Below are 16,923 nucleotides of genomic sequence, written 5' to 3'. Positions count from 1 at the left end.
AGTTGGAATATATGGATTTCATTTGTATCATAAAGATAACAATGTCATGGATAAGTTTGATTTAAAACAAGTTTAATTCAAAATCGCTTGCATATAGAACTTAGTTTTATAAAATGTTGACATTTACTTTGAAATTCTATTAAGAGATCTAGTCTCGGAAATAGAAGTCAATCATTTCAGAATATGAGTATTATCGTTATGAAAAACGATCTAGTAAATAAGCAAACATTGAAATAACTAACTAAGACATAAATATTTAGACATCCTAAATTTAAAACATTCATTGTTCCAAAACAAATATTGTTTTATATTACAAGCAATTTATGTTCTAAGTATAAATAATAAACTAAACTTCGAGAGTGTACTTCCAACTTGCTTGTGCTCAACCAGTTACTCTTCTATAAATATCTGCAATCAACTTACAAACATTAGATTAACATTTAAGTACCAAGTAGTTGAGTGTTACTCAAAAAGCATGAGTTCTATCCAGTAGATACCTAAAGTACTAGTCTCTTTCAGACTTTCTTTCTAGATAAGAGGAGCACTTCCTTTTCCAGTGTCTAGTTTCTTCACAAAAGAAACAAGATCCATCTATGTGGGTCTTATTGGATTTCTTGGGCTTAAAGGTGTTTATTCCATAAAACATGGGCCTTTTAGATCACAAAAGATGACTCTTTTAGCCTTGAACTATTCCAACAAAATATCACTATATTTATTGGAATATTGCTTAACCTGTTCTTTTATCATATATATATATATATATATATATATATATATATATATATATATAAATTATCCAAACTTCCTAGAAGTTATGAATAATTGTTCCTATTATGATGTTCGAAGCATCTTGAGCATCATTATGATGCATTTACTAGGTATTATATTCAGGTCTATTGCTCAAAGCAATTTGTTTAGGAATAGGTCCTTTAAGTGTATACAATTTCACATCTCTCACGAGATTGTCTCTTAAGACATGAACTCATTCATTGAAGTTGTATCAATTGAATGTTATTATTTCATGAAGTTATTTAAAGAGAAATGACAATTCATGGTTATGAGAGTGGATTATATATCTACAAAATTTTAACAAAATTTATTTAGTATTTTCAATATTTAATCTTCAATAATTGATACCCCTTTTAGTTTCTAAACACATTAATTATCAAAGTCTAGGATCCAAGTTGCAGAATAAATAAATTGTTAGGTATCATTTATCCCATTCATCTGAATTCAACCTGGTAGATATCGATTATCAATTATATATTACCATATAATTCCTAGATTCATGGTATCGCTAGTAACAAATTTAATTAGACATGTTTCATCCTATCTGTGCCTTAGAACTCTCTTGCTTAGGTATCCTTTATCGAAAGAGATTTCCTGATCAAATCATCCAATTTGAAAAACTTGTCTAATCGACATATAACTTGGTTATAGAAATCACGAAAACACCTCAGTCATCAAAAGATAACAATAAGCGGTTAGGTAACCTTTTTCCCACAAGTGTATACAAGAGATGAGCGACTGTTCTTTTAAAAAGGATTGCATAGATTTGAGGTTTGTAATGGGTCGTTGATGTTTTTATAAATCTAGTTTTTTTTTAAAAAAAACATGGTATATCATGATTATTGTATGCATTCAATAAACCATTGTATACCTTTTTAGAAATCTTATTTTATGAAAAAATCACATTTTAACAATGTTCCTTTTATAAAACCCGGTTTTATTAAATTTATGTGATAAAATTTTAATAGCTAGTATTAAGTCAATGCTTAAGCGCTTTAGAACATTTGTAAACCCTTTTTATAAAACTTTCTTTTATAAAATAGGTTTGGAGTTTGATAAGTTTATAAATCTCAATTTTAAATCTATACTATTTTAATCCTGAAATTTTACCGGTTATTAGTTTTAACGATAAAGCTTGTTTTATTGTAAAACTATTTTTAGCATCTTATGTTAAAAAGTAAATTTTATTAAAACCAAACTCCTTGTGATGTTTATTTATGTTCAAATATTATTTTGCATTTGAAAGCTAGTGTATCAACCATAACATAATAATAACATAAATATGAAACAACACAAACATGCATAACAATTATAACATATGTGTATAAATCAAACCATAAAGTAGTACTAATTTGTGAGCCATCACGAATTATCAAATCCATTCCTAAAGGGACATATGAGACCTTTATCTTGTAAAGTCTTCATGTGATCTCATGTGCTTCAACATCTTGTAGCTAGTTTATAAAAATAATTTATTAAAGTTTGAGAAACTTTAATAAAATCAAGTTTATAAACTTTTGATCTTCAAAATGATCACCATCTTCATTCTTGTTACATTTTTATAAAAATAAACTATTTCTAAAACTAATCTATTATTTACAAAAATTAACAAATAAAAACTATCTATTTAATTATTACATACCATATGAATAAATAAATAATTACAACCATTTTAAATAAAGCAACACATGCAACAACACGACGGTCCATTACTAGTTTATGCACATCATATATATTTTTTATACTAAAAAATATATATAACAACTCTTCGTTTATCTAAGACAACTTTTATGACCAAAAAGATGCATGTAAACTTTTGGTCAAAACATAACAATTATAAACATTTTAAAGTTGTCATAGAAAATATGTATGGATTTTTCTTGCAAAGAGAAAACCATTCATGTTTTCCAAAAACAAAGATTTCATCAACTTAACAAAAATCTAAATAATCTTGCAAAAAATGGCTCTGATATCAATTGTTCGGTTTTTACTCAAAATTTTGCTTTTACAACCGGTAAAAATGATAACGGAAGCTTTAAAATGGTTGAATAAAGCTAAAAGTATTTTACCCACCAATGATCATTTTGCAAGACTTAGAAGATTAAAACAATCATAGGAGAGAAAACATAACAACCGTTGAAGACTTTGATCCTTATAGGAGGTTGTAAGTTGATGAGGTGTGACATGAAACTCTAAAACAAGAGTTCTCTAGAAGTATCCACCAAGCAAGAGTAGAACAATCAAAACATGCTAGTCTTTAGTTGTAATTTGTTGTTTATAAGCCTTTGAAATATATAGCAAATATTGGTTCAAATCTGAAGCAACAAAGGGACATTCTTTGACATCAAAATGCAAGAGAATGGAGGATGGTGATGCCTTTAAATTCCAAAAATTTGGCAGCCCTCATGGTGTTCTCTATTTTCGGTTCTATGAGTAAATGAGAGAAAAGAAGTTGCAAGCACCTAGCCAAAAGTTCCATACACTCTCATATATATATATATATATATATATATATATATATATATATATATATATATATATATATATATATATATATATATATATATATATATAAGGATCAAAAAGCAAAGGGAGACCACAAAGCAAAAGTAGCATGGGACAATCTTCTTCTAATTAAGCATGACATGCACCATTAAACAATTCAAAAGAGAGCGATGATTGGTCTCACCTTCATTTTCGAGAAAAGCATGTTTTAAAGAGCACAAAAGTTATCTCGTGGCTATATATCTATACTTCCTTATAATGTAAATCTCATCTTTCTAAAAATAAATCGAATAAAATAATAATATTTTTTAAGACATCCAAATTTTTAAGGTGAAAGTACAACTATCTCATTAAAATAATATTAAAATTTTAAACAAATCTTATCCACCTTTGATACGTATGTATCACAGTAACACCCCCATCAACCCGTCTTACCAATTTTCCATGTATCTCGATAAATCCCTTCTTTTTAGTTGAAAGTAAATGACTCCAGTTCATTTAAAGTGGGAAACCCTGCAGATTAGATGAAACCAAAAGTCCCGAACTAACAATTCTTCTTTATCAATTTCTCTCTCAAAACTCCTCGAACAATACGGCTGCCACCACAACTCCCCTCCACCACCATCTTCACTACATCCACCACCACCATCTTCACTACAACCACCATTTACAGCCACCACCACCTTCACAACCACCATTTGCAGTTGCCACGATATTCCCTCCACCACCACCACTTTCTTCATCTCTCAATTAGTGTATGTAGCCTCTGAAGATGACTCTTACTCATCTTTAGATGTTCTTTCATGTAATTGCTTTTTATGTTTTCGATATCAAAATGTGGAAATTTTGGATGAAGAGTTGAAAGGTTTTGAAATATGCAAACCTTAATATACATACAGGTTCGATTTTTTTTTCATTTTACTTGTGTTTTAGCATTTGTTTTGCTATTCTTGTGAGATGTTTTTGACTGATCAATGTTGTAAATCGTAGTTTCACAGTTCGGGTTTTTTTGCTCTTAACCCTGTTTTCTTTCTTTTCTGCAAGTCAAATGATTCAAAAATATTATCAAAGGAGAGTTGGGTTTTCCTGGTCATCTCTATCCTTATTTCTGTTTATTTCGTTTTCATTTTTTGGGCATTTTAAAACTGTCTGATATTAAGAAGTTATGGAGTTTATGGAGTGTTGTTGTTGTTAAATGATGTGTAAAATCATGAACTACTGAAGGATACTTTTTGGTGGAGTGTGTGAAAGATGGAAATTGTACGCAAGTTAGAGCACCTGCTCTCTGATGATTGAGCGGTGATAGTAGGTCTATGATCTGCAGACAAATTCGAACATGACTCATATCTTAGTTATTTCTTTAATGTATGTTCCTATATTTAATGTCTACGCTTTCATATTTATCATTTCCTCTAATGAATAATCATCAATACTTTTAGGTTGGTTGGTTGGTGGGTGGGCTGGTTGGATACTATGATTGATATCTTAGGTGGTGCTTCTATGGTGGATACAAAAATAAGTGATATGTGCTTACTCTTAATTTCTTCAATTTAGATTTGCATGCACTTAAAGTAAGTTTCTTCATTTTTTCTATCTATCCACCCACTTGAATCGTTTATATTAGCTACAAACAAGTATAAGTGCTTAATCTTGTTTTTTATAGGACCAACCAATGAAGGATGGCATTTATCTTCATTTTATGAAATGTTTAATAGAAGGTATATTATGTATTTATGTGTCTAATTTTCTTTCTGGACACCATTTATTTGATGAAATTACTCCATACAAACATGTTTATTACTACCTAATTTACACACAGATTGTTAATGTGAATTATTAAACTATACAGTCAGTAAACTCCTGGAAGCATATTTCCTCTGTCTTTTTCCTTATGCGAATTCAAACTTTAAAAATTTTCATAAGTAAATTCATGACATTTCTTTAGTTTATGACATGTAGGCTAATTTTGACCATAAAATGATGGTTTTGGAAGTATTTCATTGTATTAAAATGATGGTTTTGGAAGTATTTCATTGCTATTGGATCAAAGACAACTCATAATCATCTAATCATAGTTTGACATTTTAAGTAGAAAAGGTGTGTTTATTAATTTTCTTGATTATTGATAACTGTCATTATTTGGGCTGATTTCTATGTCTTTTCTTTGTATATTCACAACGGCCCAAACAGAGCATATGTGTATATCTGGTGCTCCAAACGAAACAATTTTTTATATATTCTTGAGCACATTTCAATATCTGGTTTCGTACCAATTTATTTTTTCTTAACCTTATTTCTCTTTTTCTACCTACAGCCATAAATTTTCAAATGAATGTTGGGTTGCTAAATTTAAAGTAGCTTACTATTATGAGTAAAAAATAGGATATTGTTTAAGTTTGTTGATAAAATAAAGTTAACTGATATTATGACTTATGACTTAAATTAAACTAGAGTTTGGAATTTTGTTAAAATGGAAGTAGCTTGCTATTATGATATTTTTTATATGTAGCTAAAATGGAAGTAGCTTGTGTATTGGGCTTGAAGTCAAATTTCATCCCTTCCAATTATCAACTCTGTTTATTGATTTGATAGTAGTGATACAAGTATCACAATTTCATTAAGAGTTTATTGCTTTATTTTTTTGGTTTTTGAATTCTTTTAATATCAAAGATCAAATATTTATAACGGATCAAATTGTGTTTTAGTCATCAAGAAACGTGGGCATCTAATAGTTAATTTGATAAGTTATTTTAATTTTCATATTAATAGTTAATATTGTAAGTTATTTTTATTTGCATATTCTAAGATGACTTTGGGATTAACAATATTCATTCATTTTTATATTTTCAAAATAAATAGATTTTTGATCATTCGGCAATTATACCATCTCATCGTGAGTTGAATTTTGGAAAGCCAGCAAACGTCATTTCCTTCATTTCCTAACCTGATAACATTATAAATTCAAAATTTAAGTTTTAAAATTCAACATCATAAATTTAAGTTTTATAATGCAAGTATCACTACTAATATGTTAAAAATGAACTTGGTATATATATGTTTAACAATATGTGGGCTTCCATGTTCCAACCTCTTAAAACTTTTATGTTTATGATTTTTGAAGTTATATAATTAACAACGATAAATTTAGATTTTACTATTCTAAATATTTATCTGGTAATGATTACAAAAAGACCCGAAATAGGAACGAATTGGTTTCATCAATTCAAAAGCTACAAACTTACATGACATTTTATGTACATATGACAACTTGACGGAAATTTTTTATTTAAAATTTAAAACAAAAAATAGAACAAGAAAAACATAACTCTAAAGTATGATACGGTGAAACTCAAGAAACAAAAGAAATGGTTTTTAGACCTAAAAAACAAATTAAAAACAACGTGAATGTGGCATTGTTCTTTCAAATACGTTTTTTCTCCAAATTTGAAAAGGAAATTATTTGAAGAAAAGAAATTAACTAATGCCTAGAAAGTATTTTCCGAAATGAGACCAATTTCAGTCCGTTCTTAAAAACCCAAAGAAATTTATAATGGCGGTGCAATTCGCGATAACAACATAATACCAAAAGAGTGTGTTCGACCTTTGTGTGATGCAATCAAATTTTGATGTATTATATGTTCTTTAGAAGATCATATGTTTCTGTATAGAAACTAATCATTAAAACAAATATAATCGCCAAAGGAAACTATTTGATGCAAGAAAACTATTCTTTCTACAAAACTGACGGATAATAACAAGTATATGTTTTGTCTTTCTTGAAATATATAACATGTTTTCAAATTGAACTAATTGGCGAATGAAACTATTTGTCACCGCCGCTTTGCGTGGGTAGACGGCTATTATATATATATATATATATATATATATATATATATATATATATATATATATATATATATAAATATCTTATTTTATATATAACTACATTTTATATAAATTTAATTAGTTTATTAAGATATATAAATATAACATATTAATATCACACTTTATGATATATTTCATAAGTTATTATTTCTCCAATAAATATTAATCCACAAATAATAAATTCTCAATTAGTAAAAATATTATTTCCATTAGATAATAAATTTCCAGTTAAATACAAGTATTGATATATTTATTAATAATCAAATTATATTAATAAATAATCAATCGACAGTAATTTGCTATATGGTATGACCTTGTAAGATCATATATTAGTAGCAATATTATTCTATAACGACTTTTGGGCATAATAGATCTTTCATATTGTAGTTTAATATATTAGTCCTATTCCGCTTAAACTAATATTGTTATTGTGATTCGGATATCCGGGTTGTTTGATACATTAGGGCTTTTTTCGTTTTAGTACATCTTACCTTCTTTGCTTACTACACAATTAATAGAGAGAACTCATTTCAAAATGAGAGAATAAACTTTTCCAATAAAGTTTTTTTAGGTGTGTATGTGTTTGTAGGGGGTATGGGTGTTGATTATAGAAATTAGATTTTTTTAACTGTAAAATATATTATAAAAGGCCACCACCTAGCAAGTAAGTGACAGGGCAAAAAAGAGATATACAAGAGTTAAGTTTACACATAGCTTTACAAACAACTAAGTGGACCGATACCCCAATCAACCTGCTTATAATAACATTTAGATCTCCTATATTTCACCCGTGTAGACTTGATTTTATCTGTAATCACGGTTGGTTGATTTTTTTGAACACCCAATCACATATTGACTTCCAAAGCAGTCAAATAGAACCAAAACATACGCTTAGGAGGTTCTTCTTTCTTTTTGGGCAGCTTCCCTAGTTTCTAGAAAATGTGATCAACTCTCCGTTAGCACCAAATTGTGGAACAGTAATATAACACCTTTGAAAGGTCCATTCCCCTTGATTCCCCATCAAATTAAGATGTGGCATAAATCTTCATCTTCCTGTGAACAATATACAACAGCATATTGTGGTTGTAATTGACACTCCTCGTCTCATTAATGCAATATTGGCGGGGATACATCCCAAGTTTGCTCTCCAAATAAAGGTTGTGACTTTAATCGGAAGTTCATGAATATATGGTATAACAACTTCATCAAACCCCGGTTCAAGATAATCAAGTTTTGATATGTGGTACGTATAGAGGGGAGAGAATGGGTCTCATTGTCTCAACATCAATAATTACATTATTTACAAGAGAAAAAACCTTAGGATTATTTATTAGTGTCCCACTTATACTCCCACGATATGTTGTTATTAATAAGAGCAACACATTATTTTATGGTTAAAATTCGTGTCATTTATTTCTCATATCATATTAAAACGCGTCAGATATTAACAAACTTAAGTTAATGTTTAACAACATAAATGGTTATAAATTAAACATTTTATAATACATAACAATGATGAAATTAAATAAAAAACAAAATGAATACTCAACTTGTACTAATTAAAATAGGCTGTTTAAAAAATTAAAAACCCATAACTTGTATTAAAATACTGTATATTATTGACTCTTGACTTTATTAAGTCCTTAAATCACGGATCACTCCAAATCAACATATATTTAGTAAAGTAATATAAACTTATAAATCACATACACATATTATTTTAGTGTTTTGGCTAAAATATTTCATAAGAATTAAATAAGAAGTTTTTGATAAGAACTCTTCAACACAATTGAAATACCCAGCTTGTGTAGTAGGATAGTCATCGATTATCATAGCATAGTTTACCTATGAGTTCAACCATACTTAATTCTATAAGTTCTTAACCCATAACATATCAACTCATAATAACCAAAGTATTGTATTTATTACACAATGCAATAATAAACACACATCTAGATAACATTTATCTAGAAAATGAGTATGGTTACTCATCCAACTACTTAGTGAAGACTAACTATTATTCTTACATTAAACACTGTCCAAACCTATTTGAAAAATTCATCAAGTTCATTAAAACTTATTAAATTCATCATTATATAAGCCACAATGATCAATTACCTAATCATTAACTACATTAGGTAACTATTTGTTGCCGGACTCATCAAATTTCATAGTATAATTGCTAAACAACTTAACTTGTAAGTAGTAAGCCCAATCCAATTTTGTAGATTAGGGTTTACAACCCTCGCTAGACAAATTAAGAGTCCCACCAAGCATACTCTCTGCCACTCTTACTATTAAATCTATAACCACATCGTATTGTGAGTTCCAGTACTACCTCGGGTTTTAAAGAACCCTTCATTAATCATATTATGTAAACATAATTAAGTACTAACAGATCAAAATGATACCTTAGCTCGTATATCAGTCATACCTTAGTAACCCGACCTCGTGAACACTATGTTTAAGTTGAAATCCTTGCTCACCACTTATGGTTTTGATACACGACAAAAATCCATCGGCAACCCTTTTCAAACTATATATACTAGTTTGAAAATCCGAGATCATGTTGCGGCAAGCCTCGGGACACATTTCATCCTACGTGTTATCTTCAAAATTTACATCGTGTCACCATCTCATGCCATATGTCCAACACCTTCACCACATGCCCAACGATTCACTTATGAACGACATCTGTGGCGAAAGCACCTTACGCACCACGCCTAAAAGGCCGTGCCTTGCATTTTCGAATCTTTCACTTTTATTGATTAGCATTCTACTTTCCAATATGTTATTCATGCACTCAAACATATAAATTGTCTATTTCTCATCACACAACTTATTATCATCAAGCTAACTCTACAAACCATGTATATGCTAATGATCTCCTTATTATAATACTTGTTAGGTAAAAACATGTGTTACACCAACATACTCCCTCTTGAAAACCTATTTACCCCTCTAGGGTTTGGATTTCAGCCATTAAAAATAAGGACTAAGCTATTCGGCTTGAACTATCACTTTAGGATGCGATTATATTACAAAGATGCTACTTTGGATCTTCGTTGGATGTGGGAATAAAAGAACAAAGGGACGATATATATACTTATTATGCCTATGGAAAAGGTCATGTTTTAGGAAATAAGGAAAATACTGAAGTGATATAACACTTCTAAAATATAATTGATATATTATGATAATATAATTAATTAATACCAAATTGTCCTTTACTTCAGATCTTGAAAAACAAAATAGCTTCTTCATGGATCATAAAGCTTGAGACTTTGTCTTTCAGCCACGCCTCGCGTCCACTATTGAAGAAAATGTTTTTAACTGAATACACACAAACAAAGAACGTTATTCATCGAATATATTTCTGAGCTTACCCTGAAATGAGATATGCTTTCAGCAAATATTAAATATATTTATTGCTGTACGTCTTTTTATTTTAATTGCGACACTTGCCTGTATTTAATAGTTGCTCATTTAAAATAAAATAAAATAGTGTATAAAGAAATATTAATATTATTCAATAGACTGATTTTGTAATATACAAATGAAAGGAGATGTTGATGTGAACCAACCATTAATGCTTAAATATTAGTATTATATATTCAATGACTTATTTTACGTATATAATTTAGTAGAAATTACACTTAAAAATATATTATCACTAGTATTTTGGATGATATTTTCGTCATATTAGATTACCTAGGAAGTAAATGTAATATCTTTGAAGGAATTTAAAGTTTTTTTTAGATGTAGTCTATAAATTTCAAAATCAAACCCATATTTTTTTAGACGTTTAATCTACTTCTTCATTTATCTCTTCAAAACAAAAACACCTTAGTTTTCTACAGATAATAACTAGAGTATTTTCGATTAATCAAAAACTAACTTTTATAAAAAGGAGAAACAAAATTTAAAAGCAATAAGATTTATAAAAATAAACCAAAAAGCCGATGCTAAAATAAGCACAATTTAGTGGAGCTGGCACACAATACATGCACTGGTTGATCAAGATGGTGACATAATAACAGAGGAAAAGAATATAAAAGTACATGGAAGTAAACGTGTGAAAATCTAATAGCTTATTAACTGCAACTAGGAAGTTATGCAGCCTTGATACCATAGATAGTCTGAACCACTGTAAGAACAAATAGAATAGTTCCAGCAAATAAAGCAATGATATTCCATGGACTACTGAAATATTTACGCCTCAACACTGCAATAATATTTGGCCAATAACCATTATAATAGGAATCCATATGTTTCCACTGCTGAGAATAAAAGAAATCAACGATAGGAACTTCTTTGCATATGTTGTTTATCATATCAGCAGCCTTCTCATTCGAACCTAAATCATTGACTAGGACTTCTGAGTTTACCAACATGGCGACATCCTCTGGGGTATCGATTAGCATATCCATGGCACATGCATATGCTGTAACATAATTAGGAACTTCTGAGGAATGCTCGTATATAATCAGGTTCCTCAAAACCAATTCAGTGAAATCATCGATACACACAACTGGCATCTTGAGAGTTGGCTTAAACCAAAACAACGGGAACCATGAGAACCTAGGCAACTTCAGTTTCATCGCCATTGGCCAATTGTTATCTTCATGAGGCCTAAAGTTCACCCCTGCTCTATCCAGTTCCACAGCCGAGTGGCCTTTTGGAATTGATTCAAATTCTGATGGTATATCTTTTCTAGGCTGGTAACACTTGTGCACAAGGCTTAGAAGATGATCATGAGTATGTTCTTCCTCTTCATTGTCTAGTACTAATTCGGCTTCAAAAATGTTGTAGTAAATTAGAAGTACTTCAATATGTTTAGTAAGAGAGCTCGGTGGTTTAAGTTTCATAATAGTACACTCAAAGATGTCTTCAAGAACAAAGAAAGGGATTTGGTTTTCTATCAGCAGCAGGTCATATATTATTGATTGGGTAATCAACATGTTTTTCAGAAGTGGTCTATCTTTTTTCCGAAGATGATAAATAAAATTGAGTATGAAACAACCATCTAATACCATCATGCGAGCAAGGTCAACATCTTCGTAGGTCTGCATCCCCACATAACATGACCTGATTCGGTCTAATGAACCAGTCACCTTCTTAACACATGTTTTCAACGTTTTCTCTGGCTTGGAATCTAAACGATCCAAAAGATCGTGTAAAAATGTTTCTTTCTGAACTTCAAATCCTTTCAAATTTTGGTCTTCATGGTGAAGAGGTCCAATAGAGACAACCCGAGGGCAAAAGGAACTTGGGCTAAGATCTCGGAACAAACTAGGAACCATGTAAATTGATGGAAGAAGTTGATTCTGATCATTCTTTTTGCAATCAAGTAGAAGTTTGACAGTTTGCCCAATTATATCTGCTGATCTGATCTTCACAACCACACTTTCCATTCAGCTTAAATTTCCTGTTTGCTGAAATAGTAAAACGAAAATTTAAGTTTTAATAGCGTATATATGTATCAATGAAGAAAGCAGTTTAAAACATATAGAACTCGTAGAAGTTATGGGGTTACCTTCTTTACTGTGAACACAACTTCAATGTTTTGGTTTTGAGAGCCTTGTACTCTGTGGCGCACACACACAAACACAAACAGCCTCACACGGACAAACTCACACACAAAACCCACAAAAATCCATATATATATATATATATATATATATATATATATATATATATATATATATATATATATATATATATAAAGCTAAAAAGCTAGGGTTTTCCTTATGAATAGAGAAGGGGGGGGGGGGGGGGGGACAATGATGTAAGTGCGATTATCATTGCTTTTAAGGTGGTGTTTTGAGTGTTGAGATGTTGGTGATGAAAGGTAACAATGATTTGGAGAGCTTTAGAGAGAGAGACAAAGAGGGAGACAAAAGCTGGATGAGGCGGTTTAGAAAGGAATAATGGAAGTATGTGTATGATCTCTAGCGTGAGTGGTCTGGTGGGTGGCTCTGTTGTTGTGTCTAGGGTTAGGGTTAAGGTTGAAGGAGAGAATGAGGTGTGTATTCAAAAATCAAAATGAACATAGGGTGGGTGAGAAAAGGAGTTCGGGTAATAAACATGGGTATCCATGATTGCCATGAAACTGAAGAGCATCTACATGAGGCAGATATGGAAATTAATGGAGCATCATTTGGGTAATGGATCAGAGCATATCAACCGCGAAACCAGTTTAGGTTTGTTGGTGGCGATGACGTTCACCAAAACCCTAAAAATACAATGAGAGAAAGTCTGATGAGAATGGATTTGGGATTAAGTGGTGACCGCATTCAAATGCAGTGAAGTGTGGTTAATGTTTGTGGAGAATGAGGGAATTCAAGTGTGGTGAGGCACAATATATAGCGGAAGCAAGCGATATTCTTAGAGATAAGTGCCGAGATTTGGCTAACTGGAATTCAAAATTTAAAGTGATAAAACAATAGGAGAAATACGCGAAATAACAAGGAGGGAGCTTAAATAAAGGAATAAGAGCTTTTATCTGACTTTTTCTATGGTTGACCGGTTTCTGTATAAAGTTTTTATATATTATCTTTAAGGTGCTGTTTGTTTTTCTGAAGCCAAAATGTCTGCAGTCTGCGGACCACATCTGCAAGCCTCTGCAGCAGAAGAGGTGGACCAAACGTCTGCAGTCTGCAATAAGAAGACTGTTTGTTTTTTAACGTCTGCAGGCTGCTGAAATAAACTGAATTTTAAATAAAATTATTTTACAAACTTAAAATGATTTTTCAACACCAAAATGTTAATAATAATAGTCTTATAACATTGAAAATAAAATTCATGCAACTAAATTAGTCATACAATAAAAAAAAATGTTTTACAATAACAATTTCATTTAAAACAATTCAATGTATATTGTGCATCAACTGATCAGCAATTTCATCACGTAACTGAGTCATATATTCACGATCTGCTGCAGTACCATGTGTTGGAATCTCGTCTTCATCATCATCAATGGCCACATTGTTATTTCGAAACGGGACATTGGGTTCATCGTATCGTGCGAAATACTCATCACTCAATCCTTCTTTCCTTATATAATTATGAAGCGCGAAGCATGCCATGGCAATGTTTCTTTGTGTCACAAACGGGAATGGTGCCATCCTCTTCAATATAGGGAAGCGTGCTTTCAAAACACCAAAAGCACGCTCAATGACATTTCGAAGTTTTGCATGTCCATGGTTAAATTTTTCTTTATTGGTCAATGCACGTCTTTGACGAAAATCTCCAAGCCAATACCTCACATTACGATAAGGGGCCATAAATCCTCGAGTGTGTGCATACGCGGCATCACAAAGATAATATTTGTCTGAAAAAAATGCAAAACACTAATCAATTTTCAAATTAAAATGAAAATATTAAAAAAAAAACAAAAAATTACCTGGTGGTGGAAACGGGAATGATGCTTGTGGATCGGCTACTGCTTCTGATAATATTCTAGAGTCATGCGCTACCCCTTCCCACCCGGTCACAACAAATGTAAAAATCATATTGAAGTCACATATTGCCAATACGTTTTGGTAGCAATCTCCCTTTCCCCTACTTCTATATAAGTCTTGTTTCTTAGCAGGGACAACAGCATGTATCAAAGTGCCATCAAGTGCACCAACTGCTCCTTTGAAAACCCTTCGTAGCCTCCTATTATGTCCTGGAATGTTTGGATTCGGATTAAAAGATGTTGGTACTATAACATCTTGTGCGAAAAGCATCATTTTTTCCAACACTTCATAAAAAAATTTATGAATTGTTTGTTTCGAGTGTTGAAATCTCCGCTTGATAATCACGTAACGTTGATTATGTCCGATCATCATCAAAAACATAGCCATCTTTTCCTCAACTGATACATGTTTGTTGTCCTTTAATGAGTAATTTGCTCTAAAATGAGCACATAGTCGTACAAAAGATTCACGGGACATGCGTAATACTTCAACACATTGTAAACGATTACGGTGTAATAACTCCAATGTGTATTCGTGTCCCGTCATTTCCGAATCATTATCCCGCAATCGTTTCACACCCCTCTTCCAAAAATAACGGATGTATAGGTACATTAGAATTACGAGAAGTAACTTTTGATCGTGATCCATATGAACCTAAAATCAACAAAGTAGAACTTTAAAAAACATTACATATACCATATTTCAAGTATCAAATAAACATTCCATTTATCATATTTCAAGCCAAAATAACATTACATAAACCATATTTCAAGTATCAAATAAACATTCCATTAATCATATTTCAAGTACCAACAAGGGCAAAAAGACCTAACAAAATAGTTCCAACAAAGGCAAAAACATTTAACAAAGTAGTTCCAACAAGGGCAAAAAGACCTAACAAAATAGTTCCAACAAAGGCAAAAACATTTAACAAAGTAGTTCCAACAAGGGCAAAAAGACTTAACAAATACTTTCAACACTAGAAAATCATCGAACAATCTTCCCATCCTTCAAAACTCCTAAACTGGTACCCGTCATCTCAAGCCACCCTCGTAATATCTCGGGAACATCGGGCAAATGATCCCACATCTCTCTCATGTTCATGGTTCGTCCAAAAATATGATATGCGACAAAGCGTAAAGGATCTGTAGGGCCTAACTGAAGGACCTCTAACTTCTCTAAACACTGAGGAATTGTATACCCTTTAGTCAAACTTTGTAGAGCTTTCTTCATTTCAAATGCTAAATCGTCAGTAGTAACAGAAGTTCCATCAGGTGAAGAAGCAGACGGTGAGGCACTAGGAGCTACAGGAGTTGAGGGTTTAGCCCTTTTGTTGGGGTTACCGGATGGTGTAGCAGTATATGGTGAACCAGCAGAAGGTGAACCAGCAGAAGGTGAAGCAGCAGAAGGTGAAGCTGCAGAAGGTGAAGCAGCAGAAGGTGGTGGCTCATGATGAGAAGTGTCAACACCATCATCATCCATTGCATCAAAAGGGGTGGCGGTGATCTGAAGTGGTGGAACACGACAGGAGGATGCGCCAGCTACTGATGATGATTGGGTTGAGTAACTCCTAAAATTACCAGTAGCACTATTTCCATCAAAAAGACGTGCACAAAGATCTGGAAAAGGCAATGGAATTGTTCTCAAAGAAGCAACTTTCGGATGCCCCTAAACCCAAATGTAACAAGAAATAGTATAAGAATATTTGGCAACTTCAAACGTAAATGTTATATATATATATATATATATATATATATATATATATATATATATATATATTATTGTATATTAATGTATATGTACCTTCTTAAAATCATCCCACTCCTCGGCTGTTAAATTAAAAGTGTTTGTTTGAGAATTGTATATATTACCGGTTTTGTTTTTTAAATATACCCATCCAGTGTATTTGGCTTTCAGATTGTCATACGCGTTTTTCATTTGTTTTTGAGTCAACTCAACCCCAAATTTCTCCTTAAGAATTCTTCCAAGCCTTATCCATGAATCTTTCTGTAAACTCAATCCTTTTCTACCAACACTCTCTACTTCTTCAATACAAGTATCCAATAAGCATTTTAAGTGCTCATTGGTCCATTGTTGTTTTTCTCCCATCTCTAATAACCAACTAACAATAAACAGTGAACAAGTAACATCATTATTTCAAGAAAAAAAATTTATTTTCACGACAAATTTGTAATTTTGTTTGATTTTCAATCACAATAATGTGAAACTTTTTATTCAATTATAAATAACCTCAATTAGAGTGTTTTAATTCAAAGTTTTC

At 31.4% G+C, this 16,923-nt stretch overlaps 1 protein-coding gene across 1 annotated transcript; it reads right to left on the bottom strand.

Annotated features, from left to right (window-relative positions):
• Window positions 1–11,100: 11,100 nt before the first annotated feature.
• On the bottom strand, window positions 11,101–12,825 carry LOC145068803 (UPF0481 protein At3g47200-like). Its single transcript, XM_079015797.1, has 2 exons — window positions 12,716–12,825; window positions 11,101–12,614 (listed from the first exon to the last, which is right to left on the bottom strand). Exon 2 carries the CDS (start codon window positions 12,591–12,593, stop codon window positions 11,292–11,294), a length of 1,302 nt encoding a protein of 433 aa, XP_078871923.1. The 5' UTR covers window positions 12,594–12,614; window positions 12,716–12,825; the 3' UTR covers window positions 11,101–11,291.
• Window positions 12,826–16,923: the final 4,098 nt, after the last annotated feature.

This window comes from Lactuca serriola, chromosome 8, assembly GCF_051521515.1.
Source record: "Lactuca serriola cultivar US96UC23 chromosome 8, Lser_US96UC23_V15, whole genome shotgun sequence".
Lineage (NCBI taxonomy): Eukaryota > Viridiplantae > Streptophyta > Magnoliopsida > Asterales > Asteraceae > Lactuca > Lactuca serriola.
This window is presented reverse-complemented; position numbering and strand designations above follow the sequence as displayed.

Excerpts from the sequence above, each read along its gene's own strand:
- LOC145068803 (XM_079015797.1), bottom strand. The coding sequence starts at position 12,593 with ATGGAAAGTGTGGTTGTGAAGATCAGATCAGCAGATATAATTGGGCAA.